Here is a 20,470-nt window from a genome sequence, read left to right as displayed (position 1 = left end):
CGTCGAGTTCTTAACGCCTGGCCGCGTTCCTCCTTGAGAGACCGAGCGCCGACGATAACCGACCCCAGCGTCATCCCACGTGACATACTCCGCATTCTGGGGGAGATCGGGCTATCATTAATCCGGAGTATATAGTTAAGAGGTAGAACTGTGCAAAACTAGGCGGTGTTCTTCAGGAACGATTAGCTCCATTGTCAACAATGTCTTACACAGAGACCAACAAGACGTGTCGAATCTGACCCTAAAGTGGAGGGGATTATGCTGTCCCTTCTATCAGGATGGCAGTAAGCCACAACATACTGGTATCTCATTCAGTAGTGGTTGGCGTACATTAACACCTCGTAAAGGAGCTCTAATCACTACATAGGGAGAGGGAATGGGTCGGACCGGTGATCGGGGTGTTCTGGTAAGCCTGCGTTCTATGGGCAAAGCTGGGTTGAGTAGCACTGCATAGATCAGATAGATCAAGAAAGCCACTATAAGTCATCCTCTTACGGAGGACCATGTTTAACAATTGTAGCTTCCTTGGCTTCCAGACCCCAGCTATGTTAAAACCACTGGTTGAGCACAATGTTTGACGATGGTATCCCATAATGGAGACGATCTCCGAATGGTGCACCCCACCACAGCGGATCGGCCTCGAGCAGACAAACCGAGCCCCAGATGCTGAGCGATTGTGATAGTTCAAATTTGCCAGCCATCGACTCGTGTTCCCATGGTTATTCTGGACGATCATCTGGGATTGGCGGATCTAAGAAACCTTGGGCCATCCCGTGTGTCGATAACATGGTGAGAGGGGAGAGATCAGCCCCTCCGAGTGTGGTTCAGGCGACGCTAGTCTGATTGGTGTGCCCCTCCACCAAGCCACACCGCGGGCCAATGACGCGCCCTCCCTCCGCTGAAGCCTGTTCCTACTATGTCACCATAAAGATCCAGGCTTCTCCTTGCTGTCCGGGACACTCCTGCAATTGCCCACGCACATCCACAGTACGCTGTCTCAAGACACTTTGGGTACACATACACGCACGTACATACACTTACACAGCTTGTGTCTTGCATATCCCCACAGTCGCAATGGTGGCCGAACACCTAACCATCCGCAATCTCACCTCGACCCCTATCACCCTGAAGCGCATTGAACGCTTCCGGCCTCCCCAGAAGCCCAAAGATGACATCCAATCGCTCGCCAAAAATTTCACCCGCGTCTTGACGAATGTCACCCGCGCCGATGCCCCAGCCGCCACGATTACCCCGGACAGCCAGCCGTTCGCACATAAGGAGGTTGATATTCGGGTGGAGCCCTTCAAGACCGTCAAGACCGAGCTACGCTCCTTCATCGACTCCGACAAGGAATGCATGCGCTGGGTCTTTGATGTAGAAGGGGAGAGACATCGCGTCCAGACCCCCGTCCCGACGTCCGAGTCCGCGACAATGAAGGCCCTCTGCGACAACCCTCGCTTCCGCCTGACGGGGGTCTATGTTACGCCTGCCTCCCATCTTACCGTCTTTTCGTCGGCCAACCTGAACGCCTGGATGCGTGAATTGAAGGACAACATTCTGCTCTCGTCCCTCTCCATCCCGGGCACGCACAACTCGCCCACCTGCCACGTCGCCGCGCCCTCCGTGCGCTGCCAGGCCGTCAGTCCGCGCGAGCAGCTGCGGAACGGCGTCCGCTTCTTCGACATCCGCGTGCAGCCGCAGTTCCCAGACGACCCGGCGAAGGACGAGCTCATCCTCGTTCACAGCACCTTCCCCATCTCCCTCACGGGGAACAAATACTTCCGCGAGTTGATGCGCGAGGTGAACGACTTCCTCGAGCATAACCCCTCTGAGACCGTCATCGTCTCCCTGAAGCGCGAGGGGCCCGGGAACCACACCGACCAGCAGCTGAGTCGGATCATCAACGACCACTATGCCCGCCCGGACAGCCGGTGGTACACGAACCCCAAGATCCCCACCCTGGGCGAGGTGCGCGGGAAGGTCGTGCTCATGCGCCGCTTTGACATCCTGGAGCATCTGAAGGAGATCCACGACGGTAAGGGCTGGGGCATCAACGCCACGGGGTGGGCGGACAACTGCGCCCATGCCAGCTGCCCCAGCGGCCAGGTGTGCATCCAGGACTTCTACGAGGTGCTGGAGACCCAGAATATCGACAAGAAGGTCCAGTACGTCACCGAGCATTGCGCCCGCGCCGGTCAGACGTGTTACCCGTTCGGCGTGCTGCCCGGCCCCGCGGCCACCCGTGCCCACCCATTCTACATCAACTTCCTCAGTGCGAGCAACTTCTGGAAGATGGGTACCTGGCCCGAGAAGATCGCTGCCAAGGTCAACCCGGCAACCGTCGATTACCTCTGCCGCAGACATGGTGAGAAGGATGGGGACTGGTCAACCGGGGTTCTGGTCACCGACTGGGTTGGTCTAGATGGGGATTGGGATTTAGTGCGCTGCATTGTCGGCATGAATGCCCGTCTGAAGCTGAGACAGCAACGGCAGAACCAGAACTAGATATATACGTCTTAGATAAGTATAAACCCAGGGTTTCTCCCTTTTGGTGTTGATATGCCTGTCACGAATGTGTTTGGATAGCCAGACGAATGCGCATACCCTACAAAGCACCTAGATAATCACAAGTAACTGAACTGGAGACTGTCCGTATGGAATTCGGATCCTCTATTCTAGCCCCTGTACAAGCAGAATCTCATATGCTAAACAACCAGAGCCCAAGACAAGAAATTCAAGAGAAAAAGTACAAGTATACAACGATATTATACATAAACCAGGATATCATGGGAGTCTAGGACGATTCGCTCTTGTCGCCCTCGGGACCCTTCTGCTCCTCTTCCAGAACACTCTTTCTACTTTCGAGGGTGAAGTACAGGCTCTTGCCCGCACTCTCCAGGGTGCTCGCGACGCTGGATCCCATGCTCTGCAGAGCCATGACAAGCTGGGAGCGGAGACCGTCCATGCCACCCTGGATGCTTCCAACCCACTTGGTCTGGTCGACGTCGAAGACCTTGCCATCGACACGTGCGGCCAGCAGGGCCAGTTTGTTCAACCCATTCTGGACGGGTAGCTCGTGCCACCCGGGATTAGCCTTCCGGGTGGGAGCAGGAAATCCGGCAGCTTTGGGGGCCAGGACCGTCAGGGCAGCTTTCAGGTGCTCCGGGGAGACATTGGGGATGGAAAGGACGGCGATTGGGCCGACGAGGAGCGGTGAGAGCTCGTGTTTGCCCTTCATGTGTCTGACAGCCTGGTGGGCTGTCCGGGAGAGGTCGTGGGCGAGTGATGGGTCGTCCCTGGAACCGGAGAGAGGGATCTCGGCGGACGATTGCGTGACTGGATCGACTGCGGCGGGGTTCTCACCGCTCCCGACGGCAGCAGTGGGATTGGGGCGGAAGTACTCGACAATGCGCAGGGCGACTTCGAAAATGCTAGTTTGGACGATCTGGACCTTGACATGGGGTGCCAATGGCGGTGCGTTCCGACCCTCGGAGGCAATCTGCTCGTCGACCTTTTGCATGGCCTTGCTCAGCTCTCGCCGGATGGCGGCCCACTCGACAGATTGGAGATTGTCATGCTGGAAAAAGACCATAAGAGGGGTGGTGCGGATGAGGGAGGTGTACTGGCGCAAGAGCTGGGAGCGTCGGTATTCGGGATTGCGATGCGAGGGTGGTTGAGAGAGTGGGAATCGGGCAATCGGCGGAACAGACTTGGTCATTTGCTCGATGGATGGGGCAGGAGTGGTTGCAGATGCTGCAGCAGTGCTTGCACACCGAGCAACGACGGTCAAATCATGTTGGCCGAGAAGCGTCGGTCGTCGGATGGCTTGGGGGACCCGGCCACGGACAAGGCGCATCCGGGGAGGCATTGTGAGGATTGAGAGAGAAGGGTGACACGGGGCAAAGGAAAAGAGATGCAGAGAATATGTGACAGGAAACACGGAGCAAGTAAGAAGTCGGGGATCAACCCTCGAGACTGTGGGGTTTGAATGGATGGGGAGACGCAAGAGTGTTTGTGCCCGAAGAGCGCGAGAGAGAGATTTGCGACGATCGGGAAATTCACGGGCTGGGCGGTGAAGATTCTGCCGGATTGCGGTGCGGCACCAATGCAGCAAGCAGCGGCATGACTTGTGACTCAAAAGTACAGCTGGTTGTGCATCCCACTGAATTAGCCTTTGAAAAACCCAGGGATTCCTCCTGGGAGTCCTTCCGACGCCATGAGCTCTCTTTCTCCCAAAATGACAGTCCAAGATTTCGAGGTAAAACCGAACCAGGTTTCTATCGCTCCCCTCCTCCAGCGGCTTGCATACCCCGCGGAGAGTCTTCCTCCTGTGGAAGCCTCTGAAATCGCTGCTGCATTTGCTCTGATCTTTGAGGACCGCCTGTCAGCTGTTCAGACTGCTGCTCTCCTGACTCTGCTACATTCTACGCAGCGGGATAAGGACCCCCAGGTTATTGCGCAGTGTTCTCAGCGTATGCGCGATGCCGCCCTCAAACCCGATCTCCGGATCTTGAAAAAGACCCTTCGAGCTCGAGGCAAAAAGGAAGGGAAATACGGGGGTGGAATAGTGAGTGAAACTCGTATTCCTTTCTGTACTCAGTGATCTCGTACTAACCTTCAACAGTGTGACATTGTTGGCACCGGAGGAGATTCTCACTCAACCTTCAATATCTCAACCACCTCGTCCATCATCGCCTCGCCCCTCATCTTGATGGCCAAGCATGGTAATAGGGCACAAACGTCGATGTCCGGTTCTGCTGACGTGCTCAATGCCATCGTCCCGACGCCCCCGAATCTTACAGCAATTTCCGCCAGCAATATCGCGGATGTCTATGGCGCTACGAATTATGCCTTCCTCTATGCTCCTAATTTTCACCCGGGGATGGGCTACGCTAGCCCCGTCCGCCGTGGACTCGGTCTGCGTACGATCTTCAACCTGATGGGGCCACTTGCGAACCCACTGGATGCTGCTCTGGAAGCCCGCGTGGTCGGAGTCGCCTACAAGAGCCTCGGCCCTGTTTTCGCGGAAGCACTGCTGGAGAACGGATGCAAGAAGGCTCTGGTTGTCTGTGGTGCAGAGGATCTGGATGAGATCAGCTGTGCGGGACCTACCAACTGTTGGAGGTTGACTGAGTACCCCAACCCCGAATATAAGGGCCCGACTGGGGAAGATAACGATGGTTGCACGAGCGATGATGATGCGCCTCCCCGCACTGTCCCCCGATTAGAAAGCTTTACACTGGTGCCCTCTGATTTCGGTCTCCAGGCGCATCCATTGTCGGCGGTGCACGGCCGGAAGCTGCCGGGTGAAAACGCCGCCAAGCTTATGAGCATCCTGCGCAATGAATTGCCGCGCGATGATCCCATCCTGACCTTTGTGCTCATGAACGTGGCAGCCCTCCTAGTCATCTCCGGCATCTGTGAGTCTGATACGAGCAACATGGGTCCTGGAGACGATGGAAAAGTCATCACCGAGCGCGGCCCCGGTGGAGCTCGCTGGAAGGAGGGTGTCCGACGGGCTCGGTGGTGCATCGAGAGTGGTGCCTCGCTAGGTTGTTTAGAGAAGTTCATTGAAGTAAGCAATAAGCTTCAATGAACTTAGATCTACAACAATTGCTTCTCCCCTCCACCTTCTTCCCCCTAAATCTTCCTTTCGGTATTTTTCTATTCTCTTCTTAAATCTCGTTGTGAAACTCCCATTTTGCCATAGTCATATTATTTTCATGACTGTCAGTCGTCTCTGTTGACTCAAGACGCTTCGGAATTTCTGTCAACGCATCGTTTCGTTCACCCGGTTTACCTGATTAAGGTAGCCAGCCGATGGCTTCGTTTCACCCGCTGGATGGCATTCTATATTTTTATTGCGGCTTTAATAGCGAAAGTTCTTTGCACTTTACCGTGGAAATAAGAGGTAGAATATGTGTGTATATGCATCAAGAGCTGACGAATACATCATGGGTATTTGCCATTTCGCTTTGTTGTACTTCCACGTCACAGCCTCAGCCACCTATCGTAGCGAGACAGACAACTTGACAGACAGGCACACCAGGTCCACATGTTTTCGATTTAGTAAAAGGTATCAAACTCCCAAGCGCCACAGAATGCGTATCCAAGATTCGTAAGAAGCAATTCTCGTTCAAATTCGCAGAGGACCTCCACGTCAGCTACAGGTCGGCTCACCGAGCTTCAAACTGGACCATCCTGGGCGGAGTCAGCGCAAGAGACTCAAACATGCATGAACAGTGGTAGACTGAAACGGTTAAAAAGAAAAACAAAGGGTGTAGTGACGGTGAAATCAATTTGGAAAAGGAGGGGAAAATCTCACCGCTTCGTTCTCTCCTTGTACAGCACACGGTGTCCGCATTCCTTGCATCGGATCTGGTCTCCCCTCTTCAGCGACACGCGCGCATTGCATTCACCACAAAGATAGGCGACAGCGGGGCCCTCCATTGAGTTCGCGCCCATGCCATCTGCACTGAAGGCATTCTGGCCGCCGAGTGAAGGGACTTGGTAGGCTTCACGAGACATGGTTCGTTGCTTGTGGTTTCGCGAAAAAAAAAAAAAATCTGTCTGCTCGATGGGGACGACGGTGTTGGAGGTGTTGCCTGCTGAGAAGCGTCGGTTTATCCGGAGGTGCGAGGAGAAGAACTGTCGTGAGGATTTGGAGCAACGAGAAAAAGAAGTTCTCAGCGGTTCTGGATCCATCTTTTGGCGGCGCCTTCAGGCGGATGAGTCAGCACTGGGATGTTGGCCAATCATATTGCTTTTACCTAGAACAATATCCAGTTGGTCGTCGTATTTGCGTTCATGCCTACGCAGTACGCTGAAGTCCAATATCTAAGGGAGGTTGAATGTCTTTCAGACTCGAATCATGCCATGCTAAAATACTCCAAGGCTCCAGTAAATACAACTCGATGCCACTTTCATTTGAAGATGCCAGAGACAATACTATCTAGGCGGGTATCTCAATTTATAACCTCAGGCCATGCAATGTGCTGTGAAACGTGCCGAAATTCCCATCGCTATTAGCGAGATGCGCTGTATTATCCAAGACTGCAAACACAATATTCTCCCACCATCCCCGAAATTCCGGTTCCTGCAGTATCGCTGCCCAGCAATTCGCCACCTCTTCCTTGGGGTTTGCGAAAGCACCGCATCCTAAGGCGCCTAAAACCAATTTCCGATGTTTATTAAATGCTGCGATACGGAGAACGGACCGCATTCTGTCTTTCATCGTCTCTCGGTCGGCGGGACGCACATAGGCAGGAGGAGATAGTCTATGGTTCACAGATGGCCTCCTCAGAGCAGCGATGCTGATAACACTGACAGCCGGGAGCGTCTCCGGCCGTTGGAGGTCCATCAACCGATGGCGGTTGGTGAAGCTCTCACGAAAAACCACCACGCTCGGGGAATAAATTGCGTCATTTTCCCGCATGGGGTAGAACCGCCTCTTTAAGGTGAAACTAAGACTGCTGCGGTAGCAGAGTTCTTCTTCCTGGGCTAGGGCGCCACGTAGCCAGCCACCGCCAGCATGCTTCTCGCTGGCCATATTTAGGACACAGACATTTCCGGCGTTGGTACCGTTTGCCGCACCGGAGTCTGCGAGTCGAATTGCAGTGTCGAAAGTGTCCGCGTTGACGACTTCGATCTGAGCGCTTAGATTCGGGTTGTACCTCGCATCGAGACTCCTAATCTTTGCGCGTTGCAAGTAGATGCCAGTCGGTGGGTCTTGTGGTCTCAGAGCAAGGATATTTGGAAGGATAGCCTTGGTTTCTTCTGCGGTGGATTTCAGGACTTCGCGTCGGTTGGATCCAGATGTTCTGTGTGACATGTTCGCTAGTGGTCCTGGTCTAGCTCGGCTGACACTCTTAAAAGTATTCCTGTATAAAGCAATGGCTGAACGTGATCCGTAGATATCTACAATGTGTCTTGATGTTGATTACTACATGAGGAGTCGCGAACTGCCTTTCAATATTTATGTGCGGCCTTCTCGTATTCAGCCGCCTGAGTCATCCAGTACCCCCACAACTATTGAGCCATGATCAGACACAGCCTCATAATGATCGTCTGTTTGCAGATCTCGAGATGGCTAGAAGGGATCCAAATAGTTGGGAAGTTGAAATTCATTTCTGAGTCACCTCGTTGGTGAGAGCCAAAATGGATGGCAGAATCGCGGGGCGGTGAGCTTATCGGCGCCGATTGCGGGGAGTTCCTGCCAATCCCGTACTAATCCGCGGCGTCAGATTCGTCGAACTCGCCACCATAACTATGACAAACCAACTACCTAAGGTTACTTATCTCCGATAATTCTTTTCACCTCTAACCCTCCATCCCTCCACTCCACCCACTCTCCTTCTTTTTATCCTCTTATATTGTGTGTCTGTTGTCGAACTCTATATCCAGTCCGACTGAACATATCCGATTTCGCCTTCTCCCCAGCGGCGTTTCGTCTTCAGTCCCCAGTGGGGTTCCGGTGACCATGAGCGCAATCATCCCAAACAACCAGCTGAATGACTTTATTACACCCAATGTTGCGTGTATCAAGCCGGTAGAGACGCTTCCTCCCAAACAGTCTCAAGAGTCAGAGGTACGTCAGCTTTGTTGCCATCAGTCCAACCCTTCAGCACTCCGGATGGTGAAAGACTGACTATTGTTAATAGAATCCTTATGAAGTAACGACGGAAGATAAGGTTCAGCCTGAAAACCCTCCCACCGCACAGATTTCGTTGACCGACTGCCTCGCATGCGCTGGATGCGTGACCTCCGCTGAAACCGTCCTCATCTCGTTGCAGTCGCACGCCGAGGTCCTCAACACACTCGATGCACATCCCGAGTTGCGGTTGATACAGAATGAACAGGGGACCTTTTTGGATCCGAGCAGCATACAGGATGATGAAGGTCGGATATTCGTCGCAAGTGTTAGCCCTCAAGTAAGGGCAAGTTTAGCAGCCACCTATGGCATCCCTGAGAAAGAAGCTGCCTCCATGATTCACCAACTTTTTAGCGGTCCCGATGGACTGCGAGCGGGAGGGAAAAATTGCAGTGGATTCACCTGGGTTGTCGATACCAACGTCACGCGTGATGCGGTCTTGGCTCTCACGGCTGACGAAGTCAGCCGTACTGTAACCTCCACTGCTAACGCCACCGATTCCTCTCTTCCTAAAAAACCGATTTTGTCGTCCGCCTGTCCCGGTTGGATATGCTACGTCGAGAAGACTCGTCCTTTCGTCCTTCCTCATCTTTCCAAGCTTAAGTCGCCCCAAGCATTGGCAGGAACTCTCCTCAAATCCGCCCTAAGCAAAACTCTCGGTGTGCCCGCTTCCCGTATATGGCACTTGGCAGTTATGCCCTGTTTCGATAAGAAGCTGGAGGCCAGTCGAGAAGAGTTAACAGATGCCAGTTGGAATCCAGCCGGTGGTCAGGAGTCCTTCCAATCCCAGCCACCTGTCCGTGATGTTGACTGCGTCATCACAACCCGTGAAGTTCTTACGCTAGCTTCATCGCGGGGCATTAATCTTCCAAGTCTTATTTCGAAGCCTAGCTCTTTATCATTTCCGCAGTTTCCAGACAAGGCTCTGCACAACTTCCTATTTTCTAACCGTTCTTTGTCAACGCAGTCCATGACAACAGGCACATCCGGTGGGTATCTCTACCATGTGTTGATGTCTTTCCAAGAACGGAATCAAGGAAGCGAAATTGTCACGCAAAAAGGGCGAAATGCCGATATGGTCGAATATGTATTGATGTCGCCCCAACGTGAACCTATCATCAAAGCTGCACGATACTATGGCTTTAAGAACATTCAGAACCTTGTGAGAAATCTCAAACCAACAGGTACTTCGGGAGCTCCAGATGCGAGGTCAGTACCATCACGAGGTAAATCAGTGTTTGAGTATGCGTATGTGGAGGTCATGGCCTGCCCTGGTGGTTGCACCAATGGAGGAGGCCAGGTACAAATCGACGACGCCAGGCAAGCCAATATGTCTTCACAAACACCTCCCGCAGCAGACTCAAACAGAGCCGCACCAAAGCCATCACGGCACGAACAACGGGCCTGGCTTGCTCGGGTAGATGAAGCATACTTCTCTGCCGGCGACTCCGATGATGAGACGGAAAGTCCGTCAGAGTATACCTCGCTACCGGAGAAGGAGGCCCAGATTCATCAAACTTTACGATACTGGTCAGATTTGGTAAGCGTGCCGCTTTCGAAACTGGCTTATACGACGTATCGTGAGGTCGAAAGTGACGTTGGAAAGCCTCAGAAAGGAGATAATGATACTACTCCGGTTGTCGAGACGGCTCTCAAAACCCAATGGTAATGAATTATTTGTCCACTGTCATCTGGTCATATACCCTGTCACTACCACGATCTATAAGGATACGTGGAGGTTACTTAATATTGCAGAGCGGCTGCCTTATAGACTACTAAGATACCATGTTCATTCTTTCTTTTGCCGTGGTGTTACTACGTAATCTAACACTGCTGTGCTTAACGACTAGTATTCCTCATTTTCTAGGCCCTCTTCTTGAATTCCCTTGTGCAACTGTGATTATGTAGATGTAACGTCTCGCAGAGTACATACCTAACGCACTATAGAGACCTCTATGCTCAGGACACTCTGCTCCTAAAATACAGACTTGACAGTATTAGGGCTGGTAGGGATGCCAGAATAATGCAGTAATCCTCTAGTGGTATATTCAGTACTTAAAAATTCAATATCAGCTGTTGATATATAGGTACACAATTGAGGTTCGGCGTTTGAAAGTACCCGCGATCGGCTTTATTATTACCATGTTTAGGGATTTTTGATGACCATGAAAGTTGGCAAGTCACACAAATGGGACGTACCTGACAATTCTTAGTCCACGACGTCGATAGGTAGCTATGTCTGTGGGTGACCTAAGAAGCAAAAGTAACTTTAGTACAAGGAAGTATTTAAGCAAACCCACTGAACGTGCCGGCTTGTGGTCTTCTCTAGATATCCTCGCCTATCACAGAGTGCATGGACCACAATGACCGCGTTCAAGGTCATAATAGTCGGAGGCAGTGTGGCAGGCCTAACACTTGCGAATATCCTGCAGCTTTATGGCATTGATTTCACCCTCCTGGAGAAACACGAGCTTATTTCCCCTCCGCTTGGAGCTGGGATCGCTCTTTGGGCACATGGTTTGCGCATTATGGATCAGATCGGTTTGTCCGAGAAGTTAGCGTCAATGGGAATGTCATTCGGCAAAGTGAAGACCATTAATCCTGACGGACAGCTACTCAGCTATCACAAAGATATTGGAGACTTAATGGAAGAAGCGTTTGTATCATTCTGACCGTTCTGTAACCGGAAATAAGACTGACTTCTTCCCGAAAGGACGGGATATCGAGGTTGGTTCCTCGATCGCCAGCAACTCCTGCAAACACTCTACGATAACATCAGAGACAAGTCGAAGATCCACACATCCTGTGAACTCCTCAAGATCAAGACACTAGATGGAAATGCCAAGATTGAGACGAAATCTGGAGTCGTTTACCGTGGGGATATCGTAGTGGGCACTGACGGCGTCCACAGCCGGACAGACAGGAGCTGTGGAGGATCGTCGACGCGGAGGTACCGAGTTACCAGAGGAGACGACTTAGTCAAAGTGAGTTCCTCATCTGATAGCGGACCTAGCTGTCCTGACTCTTCCGGTATTCCAGGTATTACTTGCACTTACAGATGCTTGTTTGGGATATCCAAACGCCCTGATGGTGTCCCAGACGATTATGCGTTCAAAGCATTCAACGAGGGACGATCATATCTTTCCCAGGCGGGGACTGAGTCGAGGCTCTATTGGTTTCTATTCATCAAGAATCCACGGAAAACGACTTACCAGTCAATCCCCAGATACAATGCGGAAGACGGGAAGGAGGTGGTAGCTAAATACGCAGATGATCTCGTCCTCCCGGGGCACACACTCGGAGATGTCTATAATGCCCGCCTCGCTACAGCCCTAGTCCCAGTAGAGGAGTTCGTCTTGGAGAGGTGTTTTTACAAGAGGGCTGTTTTGGTTGGCGATTCTTTCCATAAAGTGAGTGGTTTCACACCTGGTCACTCACTCGTATTGACATCCTAATGGTAGCCAGATGAATCCCCTTACTGGCCAAGGAGGGAATATGGCAATTGAATCTGCCGCCATGCTTGCGGATATGCTGAAAGAGGCCTTGGGCAGAGGAAAACACCTCGACGATACGGTGATCCACCGCGGGTTCTGCAGGTACCAGAACAAACGGAAGCTTAGGACAAAGCCCCTCATGCGGGTGGCGCAAATGGTGCAGCGTCTGGAAGCATTGGATAGTCCAATATTTAAGTTCCTCAGTTCCAACGTTGTAAGTAAGTTAGAATCCAGAATGATCATCGCCAAGTTTGTAGAGAGTTCCATCCCAGGTTATTTTCTACGGTATACACCTTTACAGGAGAAAAACAATGTCGTTGCGCTGAACTCGCAGGTCAAAGTCACGGCACGAGTGCGGTCCACTGCGACAACTATCTTCTGGGTCATATTGATGCTGTTCATTTCGTCACTGGGATATCTTTCTCGATATCTCGGTTCCGATCAGCCGCGGAGTGCTCGGGCCCTTCGTCTGCTAGAGCCGTACACATTCATGATGACTGTCGCGATTAACAGTCTTTGGGCTGTAGAATCTTATCGTCTGGGGCTTTTTCCGACGCCTTTGTGCAGGTATCGTCTTCAATGCCACTTCTTCGTTCTTAGCTTGTTGATACTGATGTTGGGAATTTAGTGCAATTCCCTTTGCTTCTGCCTCGAGTATGTTTGGGTGGCATATCATCCTACCCATTTACTTTGCAATCCACATATATGTTAGCAGGAACAGGGAATTTTACTACCCTTCACCGAGAGCTATCAATGTCCTGGTTGCAAAGTCTGTCTCGACTGGTTTCGTGGTCTCGTATGCGTTGCCGGTAATGCAAGCAATCCGACGCATGAGCGGCCAGCATACATCAATTACACCTGGATTACCTATGACAATGGCACACCTTATTTTCCCGCTTGTGCTTCGTATCGGTCGACGGTTCTATGGCGAGAGACACGTCGAGATACATGTCATGCAGTTGCTATATGGCAACAAAGACCTACCATACCTTTCACGATTTTTCACGGTTCTTCTCTGTCTCTCCAGCATCACTCATCTAGTTTTTATTGGCAATTTATTGCCACTGTTTATGGCAGGGGAGGTCAACAATTTCTTGGCTCCTACGGCTGAGTTGGGACAAGCCGGATGCCTGAGCGTTGCCATTATGACGTGGTGCTGCTTTGTGTTGTGGGACTTGCGCCGCGTAGGCATCGCCAGGACCTCATTCCCTATGGCTCTGTCATCGGTGCTCCTTGGAACGGTGTTTTTGGGGCCTGCGGGAACACTTGTTGTTTTATGGCGGTGGAGAGAATCTGCGATGGAGGCGTCCAGAAAGAGGATGTGAGATTATCTATATTGGGCTTTAGTTATGATACTATAGTGCAAGTAAAAAACTTCCGCAAGGCTGCAGAAATTTTTTTTGGTAAATCCACCGCTTTTAGAGGAGCCCGTGCCCCAAGTCATTATGCATTCATCTGGATTACGGCTCAGGTCGGATGGTACTTCGCAAAAGGCTTGGCTTGAAGTTGCTTGCATCCAATTTTGCACTATTTTGAGTGCCGGGGCAGTAAAATTGGTATGCCAACAATTGGTTCAACTTGATTGGGCTTTCAAGTTGTGGCTCTTTCCACGTGATGGGGTGCAAACCCATACCTCAAGTCTGTTAAAGGCGAGCTAGCAATTGCGACTAAGTCTTCATTTTAAGGGTTGGGGCTCCAGACGTTTGATGACAGACCGATGGATTATATGACCTGCAGGGATATTCCTCCAGTACCACTGAGGAATCACAAAGTCCATTGAGCCCGACGACACGGTATAAGACAAGAGGGGAGTATTTTTGCCGTATAGTCTGCTAAAGACCCAAGTTCTCAGAGACTTGAGCTCTCCATAGACCCACGGTCACCTGCTGATAACATGCACTGATGCGCTCATGCAACTATTAAACACTAGCACAGAGATATTATTTTGCAGGACGATAGGGAATGGGATCAGCCCTTCTATGTACTTTCAAAACTAGAAATTGCAAACGTCATCAGAATTATGGTCACAATTACGGTTCATACGGGGTACTTCTGTTGTCAACAGTTCAAGAACACCGATATCTAACATATAGTATCAACCTAAATTCAATTCTGTTATTTTTAAGTAAAAATGGTACAAACTCAAACCAGCAACTCTAGAAAAGACAGTCCCTAGAGCGAAATCTCTTCCTGTCTTCGCCTGACGGAAAGCTTCGCAAAGGGATCCACGTTGAGCGATACTCCCGATTCGCGCTTCTTGGGCGTATAACCATCCGGCAAACGAATATCGTACTTCAACAAAATATGGCACAGCGCAATTTTGACCTCGTTCACGGCAAAGAATCGTCCAGGGCAGGCATGCTTTCCGAATCCAAATCCCATATGGTCTGGTGAGGGTGACGCTACTTGAGCTGAGGTCTCGTGGCCAGGCGTCTCGCGCAATTTGAGGAACCTATACGGATCAAATGTTTCTGGGTCTGCGTATACATTTGGATCCCACATCCGGCTATTGGATACTAGAAGATTAGATCCCTTTTTGATTATTGTGCCATCGGAGAGCTTGATATCCTCTGATGCATAACGCCGCATAGTTGCTGCAGTTAGGAACTTGTTAGACATACCCATATTCTAGTTGTAAATACCTGGGAAAGTAGACATATCTCACCTATACCGATGGGCTTCAACCGTTGGCTCTCCTTCAACACGCTGTCCATAAGCTTCAGCTTGTATAGCGTGGTTTTCTTCCACCCCTCCTCCCGAATAACCGTGATGACTTCTTCACGGAGTTCGCTAATCAGATCATCTTTACCACAGAGATCGAGAAGGACTTGGGTGAGCATGTCGGAAGTAGTATGAATAGCCGCGAGCGAGAATGAAAGCTGTGCTACCGCAGGTTCATAGGGGCGACCTTGGGCGGATTCCTCCATCCACTGCAGGGCATCGACATAACGCTCGGGAGTTCTGCCCTCTCTGAGCACGGCTTCTTTGGCTTTCCGCCGTTCCTCGAGAACCGGGGTTATGATATCCTTGGCTTCCTGGAGTTCATCCCGGATTTTACGGCAGGAAGGCAGAAGGTTGGCCACGAATGAACGTAACGGCTTGGGCCACAGGCGGAGCTCTTGGGCAGCAACGAATGAATCAACAGTATAGTCAACAGTAATGCGGAGCCAGTCAGGATTTCGGCATATCTTATCTCCCAGAAATACTCTCGACGATAGCTGGGCAACCATTCCGAGGACAGCGGTTCTGAGATTGATGTCATGCCACTCTGGCCACGTATGTTAATGAGATTCATGAGCATCTTGGGCAAAGACCTAACCGGTATTATTAGTCCAGAATTTGTCAAGTACCATCGCAGTTTCTGACGAAAGGGGCTCCGTGACATTGCCTGAGCAGTTAGTAATGTGCCGGTGTGAAGACATATAAAGTCAATCATCAATTAGCGGCTTTACACTCACCGAGGCTTTGTGTCAGCTTTGTGCGGACAGCATATTGGAAGACTTGGTCAGCACTTGTGCCTGTTTTGAAAGGTTCGAATCCAGGAATTTCGGAGTGGAATTCCTTCTGGATGGCGGTTCCGAAGCTGAGACCGGGATGGCTTCGGATATCGTTGGCGTATTTTGGATGGAGAACAGTCTTGATGCCGTTATCTGACAGAACGCGAAAGACGCTAGACTAGAAATGTCGATCTATCAGAATTCCTGGTTCACTTTCCTTGTCACGTAATGTACCTTTCCAAGTCCAGACTTGATCAGATTGCGTGCATCTTTCAGGAAACGCTTTTTTGCATTTGCGGGGCTAAATTCAAAAGTTTTCTGTCCGTTGATAAGGGGAAACGATGATCTCTGAAACGGCGCCAGTAGAAAAAACAAGACGGATAGAATGGACAGACCGGCGGCCAAGCTGACAAGGTCCAGGTTGGATAGGTATGGCACCATGTCGACCACCATTGTAGGGCTTGCCTCAGTTTTCTTCGAGGATATCAGTTTTTGTAGAAACAAGTGCTGTTGATATATCTGGGTAGCCCCGGGATAACCAAAATGGGGGAAAATATTCCTGGATATTGCTCTTTTATCATGAAAAATGAAACGGGAAGGGATCTATCTAATATATGTCACGGTGTGTACTTCGTAATGTCTAAACGTTAGCTGGCTGGAGGAGAAATGAATTTGGTGTTGATTGATTCAGCGTCTCCACCAGTCACGGATGAAGACCCAATAACAAAATACGAAACCTGTCGATCTCCCTGCCTCCACACCGCAACAACTTTGCATATTGCGGGGGCAGTGATTCATTTGCCTGCTTATTGTTGCCATGCTCATTATTGGCACTGGGAATCCCCGACGGAGTCTTCTATGCCTAATTTAGGTAGGTAACAGGTTGGCAATGAGAGTTCAGCTAGAACGAGAAACATCCGAGATCTCAGAAGAGGTATAAACATGATCTGTGTGCCGTAAGACGTCTCACAAGGGCAAAGACGGTGTGGGTCAACCATTCGTTTTCTTTTTTCAACAATTATATGCATCATAGGACACCATCCTTGCCTCACCCTACACTCCATAGGCTAGTGGAATCAAGTCTCGAACTATGTAACAAAGGACCCTGATTCAATTCGAACTTCGTGGTGTTGGATTACAGGTCTTGGATGGAGCATCTCAAAAATGGCCATGCCGGCATCTACTCCCATGCAATATGGATCTCGCGATAGCATAGGCCGACTGCATTTTGACCAGGAAATGATACCCTCTCGGGTCCCATGACTACCCGGATGAAGTACTTGATAGCCAGCATAATCCTTAGCTGTCTCTGAATTTGATGCTTGAAATTTATGCTGACCCTAATACAAGCCTTGGCTGTATTAGCCATCTTGTTGCCGATAATTCGCGGATGGCACCACAACCCCGCTTAGATTACAAGATCAGATACTCCGGTCACACCCAAACAGGAGGTCTTTGGGCTGGAGAACTAACTCGTAGGCAATATGGCTGAGAAACCGCTCCATCAATTAGTCGACGCCTATGAAGACGTGACTTCGTTGTAGGAAGGGGACAATGTACATGAGCAATCAATCGCCATGCTTGCCGGTACATCTCACAATATCGGAGTATTGATACCTCATCATCCCCGATTTCTATGTAGGACTTACACCTGGTGGAAAGATCCAGGTCCGCCTGCATAATAAACGTCGGGTGAAGGCTCTGCATCCTTATGTCCAGATCACGCAGCATTGCTATTCACAATGCCTTAGGAAACACATAGGCTAAGCCTTCAGGGATTCCCCTCACGGACCTATAATCCTGACCTTTGCCCCATATATTGTGGAGTAGGATTTGTCCCCCACTCTGCCCTTTGCGACTATGATATAAGGCTTTCTTCTCCGGGAACTGTCCACCTCTTGATTACCGCGATGTCTGTTTAGCATATTTTGTCGCCTATTTTATGATGGAAGACCCCGAGAAATATGGAAGCTCTGACGAGATAGACAAGTCCGCGGGGGCAGAAATCAACGTAAAGCCGTCTTCGGAGGAAATCACCAAACCAACTAACCCAGGCAGACCGCAGTTCCCAGAGACAGATCTCTCACAAGGTATCGTGGGCTGGGATGGTCAGGATGATCCGTCAAATCCTCAGAATTTCTCTCCGGGCAAGAAATGGGGTTTACTGGCCCTCATGAGCGCCATCACCTTTCTTTCCCCTCTCGCCTCGAGCATGTTTTCTCCGGCAGTGAGTTACGTGGGGAAAGATCTAAATGTGCCAAATGAAACGCTGCTTTCTTTCAGTGTCAGCATTTTTCTTCTAGGATATGTGGTGAGTAGATTCGATATGGACGGCTTCCCCAGATGTATTAATGAGCTTGATAGATTGGTCCCTTAGTGCTCGCCCCCTTGAGTGAAATCTACGGACGCCGGGTCGTGCTCAGCTGCGGGAACTGGTTCTTTGTTGTTTGGCAGATAGGGTGCGCCCTCGCTCCAAATATCGAGGCGTTGATCATCTTCCGGTTCTTATCCGGCTGTGGAGCTTCTGCGTGTTTGACGCTCGGAGCTGCCCTGATTGCAGACGTATTCCCGGTCGAGCAGCGTGGCATGGCAACATCAATCTGGAGTATGGGACCTTTGGTTGGTCCCGTTGTCGGGCCAATTTGTGGAGGGTTTATTGGCGACGAAATTGGGTGGCGGTGGGTTTTCTGGATTCTACTAATGGCTGGGGGTGTTCTGGCCATAGCCATCGAATATCTCAACCAGGAGACATACGCGCGTGTCCTCATCCGATGGAAGACAGCCCGATTACAGAAGGAGTTGAATCAAGCAGATCTGCGCAGCGCCTACGAACCTCATGGCGAGGCTCTGTCTGTGAGTCGAACGCTGCAACAGGGATTCAAGAGGCCCATGTTGCTTCTCTTCAAGTCGCCCATTGTAGCGTTACTTGCAACCTATATGGCCCTCATATATGGTCTCCTGTACCTATTCTTCACGACTATCCCGTCGGTCTTCACGAGCCAGTATGGATTTTCTACTGGTATCTCGGGCCTCGCGTATCTCGGCATTGGGGTTGGATCATTTATTGGTATCGGCATTGTCGCCACCACAAGTGACAAGGTAGTTCTAAAACTGGCTTCCCACAACGGTGGTAAGGTTGAGCCTGAGATGCGGCTTCCCACGATGATCTTCTTTGCTTGTGTGCTCCCAATTAGCTTTTTCTGGTATGGCTGGACAGCCGCCAAGCACGTCCACTGGATTGTGCCAATCATCGGCATGGTTCCTTTCGGCTTCGGCATGTTAGGTGTATATCTGCCTATCCAAACTTATATCATTGACTGCTTTCCGGTATATGCAGCATCTGCAAACGCCACTTTGACGTCCACTCGATCGTTGGTCGGCGCCTTATTACCCCTTGCCGGACCAGCGATGTTTAGTACGTTAGGGCTGGGATGGGGAAACTCCTTGCTCGGGTTCATTGCACTGTCTTTCGTACCGGCCCCCATTATCTTTGTCAGGTATGGAAAGGCAATCAGGGACAGATTTCCGGTAAATCTAGACGATATGAAGGCTTAGGCTGCAACCTCGATTTAGGATTGAATTTCTAAGTTCTTCTTAGAGTTATATAGATAGAAATGTGATGTCTGGAGGCTGACATGGCTCATGTAGTGATAGTTAGGCGGCACCTGCTATCAACACATATCGTAAACAAGAGCTTGTACATTGGCTCCTGCAACAAGTTCCGGATAGCTCCTGATAAACTCCGATGTGAGAGCCCAGCCTTTCTCACTCATGAACGTCTCATAGAAGCTCTGTTTAATACAAAGTTCATTGTCATCATTTCTTTCAAGAATGCTTTCTTCCGTAGGCCACCGGAGCCTAATGCAACTCGCGAACAACATCAAGATGTCGTCCTTATTCTCTCTATACAGCTGCCATTGTCGAATTAGATTGATCCGTACTTTCGGCCAAGTAATAAGGTCCAAGCACATAGGGTGCAGAATTTGGACCTGGCCCCAGACCGGCTTCATGAACTCCGGTATCTTGGAGTACGTCGTCGGGTTGGGGGAGACGAGCCACTTGGTAACATGATAGATTTTCCAACCCACGGCCAGCCGCTCTGGTTCTCGAAATGATACTTTCCGCAGGGAATTGAATATCATGTTAGCCAACGGGTTTGATTTGGAGCCGTAGAGTAGGTCGAGGGGGGACACCGGCGTGTCTGCCGATTGCGCGATTTGCTCCGGGTGGGCAAACCAAGGACACGATACACCCCAGGGCGTAGAAAAGTCATCATCGTTCAGTGGGAGAAGGCTCCATGAGGAACACGGCTCCGTGTCTTCGTCTAGAAGCGACAGCGGGACTGTTGAGCTTTGTGTGGGCATGGTAATTGCCGTTGGGCTGAATGGATCAGTGGGATAGCTGCTCAATTCAACCGTATCAAAAGTGGCCTGTTGGCCGGGACATGGAGGCATCGTCTCTTCACATGGCTTCAAGCTCGTGGCGTAAACTTCTTGGTCTCCGGTCAAATCATTCCAGTTGGTATCTATGTCCCAAGATCGCACGAAGCATTTGAGCCTCTCCTGGCGAGCGAGAAGAACTGCATTCTGTCTCCGGAGCATTTGGACTTCCTGCAGAAGCTGATGTACTTTGTGGTCGCTATGGTATTGTTCGCAATATGCGACCTGTTGCTCCAGTTTGGTTACATGGCGCAACTTCTTATCGCGAAGGGCTTGCTGGGCCCGTCGGTCTCGGAGGCGCTTTCGTTCTACTGATGACATCGAGGATGTATGAAAAGGATCTGTCAGGAAGGATCTCTAGCCAGATTGCACGATCTGGTGATTGGACTA

At 50.7% G+C, this 20,470-nt stretch overlaps 9 protein-coding genes across 9 annotated transcripts; 4 read left to right on the top strand and 5 right to left on the bottom strand.

The window, feature by feature from the left end:
• The first annotated feature begins 931 nt into the window (after window positions 1-931).
• BDV59DRAFT_58210 (phosphatidylinositol-specific phospholipase C) lies at window positions 932-2,650 on the top strand. Its single transcript, XM_073696688.1, has one exon. It carries the CDS (start codon window positions 1,075-1,077, stop codon window positions 2,503-2,505), a length of 1,431 nt encoding a protein of 476 aa, XP_073546918.1. The 5' UTR covers window positions 932-1,074; the 3' UTR covers window positions 2,506-2,650.
• Window positions 2,651-4,024, bottom strand: BDV59DRAFT_58211 (mitochondrial 54S ribosomal protein uL10m). The gene has a single exon (XM_073696689.1). It carries the CDS (start codon window positions 3,866-3,868, stop codon window positions 2,795-2,797), a length of 1,074 nt encoding a protein of 357 aa, XP_073546917.1. The 5' UTR covers window positions 3,869-4,024; the 3' UTR covers window positions 2,651-2,794.
• Window positions 4,025-4,237: 213 nt separating this feature from the next.
• BDV59DRAFT_203040 (anthranilate phosphoribosyltransferase) lies at window positions 4,238-5,596 on the top strand (the record flags this gene model as incomplete). The annotated part of the gene is made up of 2 exons (XM_073694186.1): window positions 4,238-4,567; window positions 4,625-5,596. 2 exons carry the CDS (start codon window positions 4,238-4,240, stop codon window positions 5,594-5,596), a joined length of 1,302 nt encoding a protein of 433 aa, XP_073546916.1.
• A 580-nt stretch (window positions 5,597-6,176) lies between these two features.
• BDV59DRAFT_203039 (Rpo12/RPC10 RNA polymerase subunit family protein) lies at window positions 6,177-6,528 on the bottom strand (the record flags this gene model as incomplete). Its single annotated transcript, XM_073694185.1, has 2 exons — window positions 6,177-6,201; window positions 6,326-6,528. 2 exons carry the CDS (start codon window positions 6,526-6,528, stop codon window positions 6,177-6,179), a joined length of 228 nt encoding a protein of 75 aa, XP_073546915.1.
• Window positions 6,529-6,837: 309 nt separating this feature from the next.
• On the bottom strand, window positions 6,838-8,098 carry BDV59DRAFT_58217 (uncharacterized protein). The gene has a single exon (XM_073696690.1). The coding sequence runs from the start codon at window positions 7,829-7,831 to the stop codon at window positions 6,971-6,973; it is 861 nt and encodes a 286-aa protein (XP_073546914.1). The 5' UTR covers window positions 7,832-8,098; the 3' UTR covers window positions 6,838-6,970.
• A 23-nt stretch (window positions 8,099-8,121) lies between these two features.
• Window positions 8,122-10,539, top strand: nar1 (iron-sulfur cluster assembly protein NAR1). Its single transcript, XM_073690155.1, has 2 exons — window positions 8,122-8,587; window positions 8,661-10,539. Exons 1-2 carry the CDS (start codon window positions 8,480-8,482, stop codon window positions 10,317-10,319), a joined length of 1,767 nt encoding a protein of 588 aa, XP_073546913.1. The 5' UTR covers window positions 8,122-8,479; the 3' UTR covers window positions 10,320-10,539.
• A 3,777-nt stretch (window positions 10,540-14,316) lies between these two features.
• On the bottom strand, window positions 14,317-16,094 carry BDV59DRAFT_203036 (cytochrome P450; the record flags this gene model as incomplete). Its single annotated transcript, XM_073694184.1, has 5 exons — window positions 14,317-14,738; window positions 14,810-15,412; window positions 15,464-15,532; window positions 15,603-15,819; window positions 15,876-16,094. 5 exons carry the CDS (start codon window positions 16,092-16,094, stop codon window positions 14,317-14,319), a joined length of 1,530 nt encoding a protein of 509 aa, XP_073546912.1.
• Window positions 16,095-17,586: 1,492 nt separating this feature from the next.
• On the top strand, window positions 17,587-19,196 carry BDV59DRAFT_208776 (MFS transporter; the record flags this gene model as incomplete). The annotated part of the gene is made up of 2 exons (XM_073695274.1): window positions 17,587-17,952; window positions 18,006-19,196. The coding sequence occupies 2 exons, from the start codon at window positions 17,587-17,589 to the stop codon at window positions 19,194-19,196; spliced, it is 1,557 nt and encodes a 518-aa protein (XP_073546911.1).
• A 7-nt stretch (window positions 19,197-19,203) lies between these two features.
• BDV59DRAFT_180940 (DUF3425 domain-containing protein) lies at window positions 19,204-19,682 on the bottom strand. The gene has a single exon (XM_073690154.1). It carries the CDS (start codon window positions 19,649-19,651, stop codon window positions 19,313-19,315), a length of 339 nt encoding a protein of 112 aa, XP_073546910.1. The 5' UTR covers window positions 19,652-19,682; the 3' UTR covers window positions 19,204-19,312.
• Window positions 19,683-20,470: the final 788 nt, after the last annotated feature.

Source organism: Aspergillus ambiguus (genome assembly GCF_047715705.1).
Source record: "Aspergillus ambiguus strain CBS 117.58 unplaced genomic scaffold BDV59scaffold_21, whole genome shotgun sequence".
Classification (NCBI taxonomy): domain Eukaryota; kingdom Fungi; phylum Ascomycota; class Eurotiomycetes; order Eurotiales; family Aspergillaceae; genus Aspergillus; species Aspergillus ambiguus.
The sequence above is the reverse complement of the archived record's forward strand: the minus strand, read 5'-3'. Positions and strand labels throughout refer to the sequence as shown.

What these genes read in the sequence shown, in the direction of transcription:
- BDV59DRAFT_58211 (XM_073696689.1), bottom strand. Translation starts at nt 3,868, where the DNA reads ATGCCTCCCCGGATGCGCCTTGTCCGTGGCCGGGTCCCCCAAGCCATC.
- BDV59DRAFT_58210 (XM_073696688.1), top strand. Translation starts at nt 1,075, where the DNA reads ATGGTGGCCGAACACCTAACCATCCGCAATCTCACCTCGACCCCTATC.
- BDV59DRAFT_180940 (XM_073690154.1), bottom strand. Translation starts at nt 19,651, where the DNA reads ATGAAGCCGGTCTGGGGCCAGGTCCAAATTCTGCACCCTATGTGCTTG.
- BDV59DRAFT_58217 (XM_073696690.1), bottom strand. Translation starts at nt 7,831, where the DNA reads ATGTCACACAGAACATCTGGATCCAACCGACGCGAAGTCCTGAAATCC.
- nar1 (XM_073690155.1), top strand. Translation starts at nt 8,480, where the DNA reads ATGAGCGCAATCATCCCAAACAACCAGCTGAATGACTTTATTACACCC. An exon ending in AACAGTCTCAAGAGTCAGAG is followed by an intron (nt 8,588 to 8,660) that starts GTACGTCAGCTT and finishes TATTGTTAATAG; the next exon opens with AATCCTTATGAAGTAACGAC.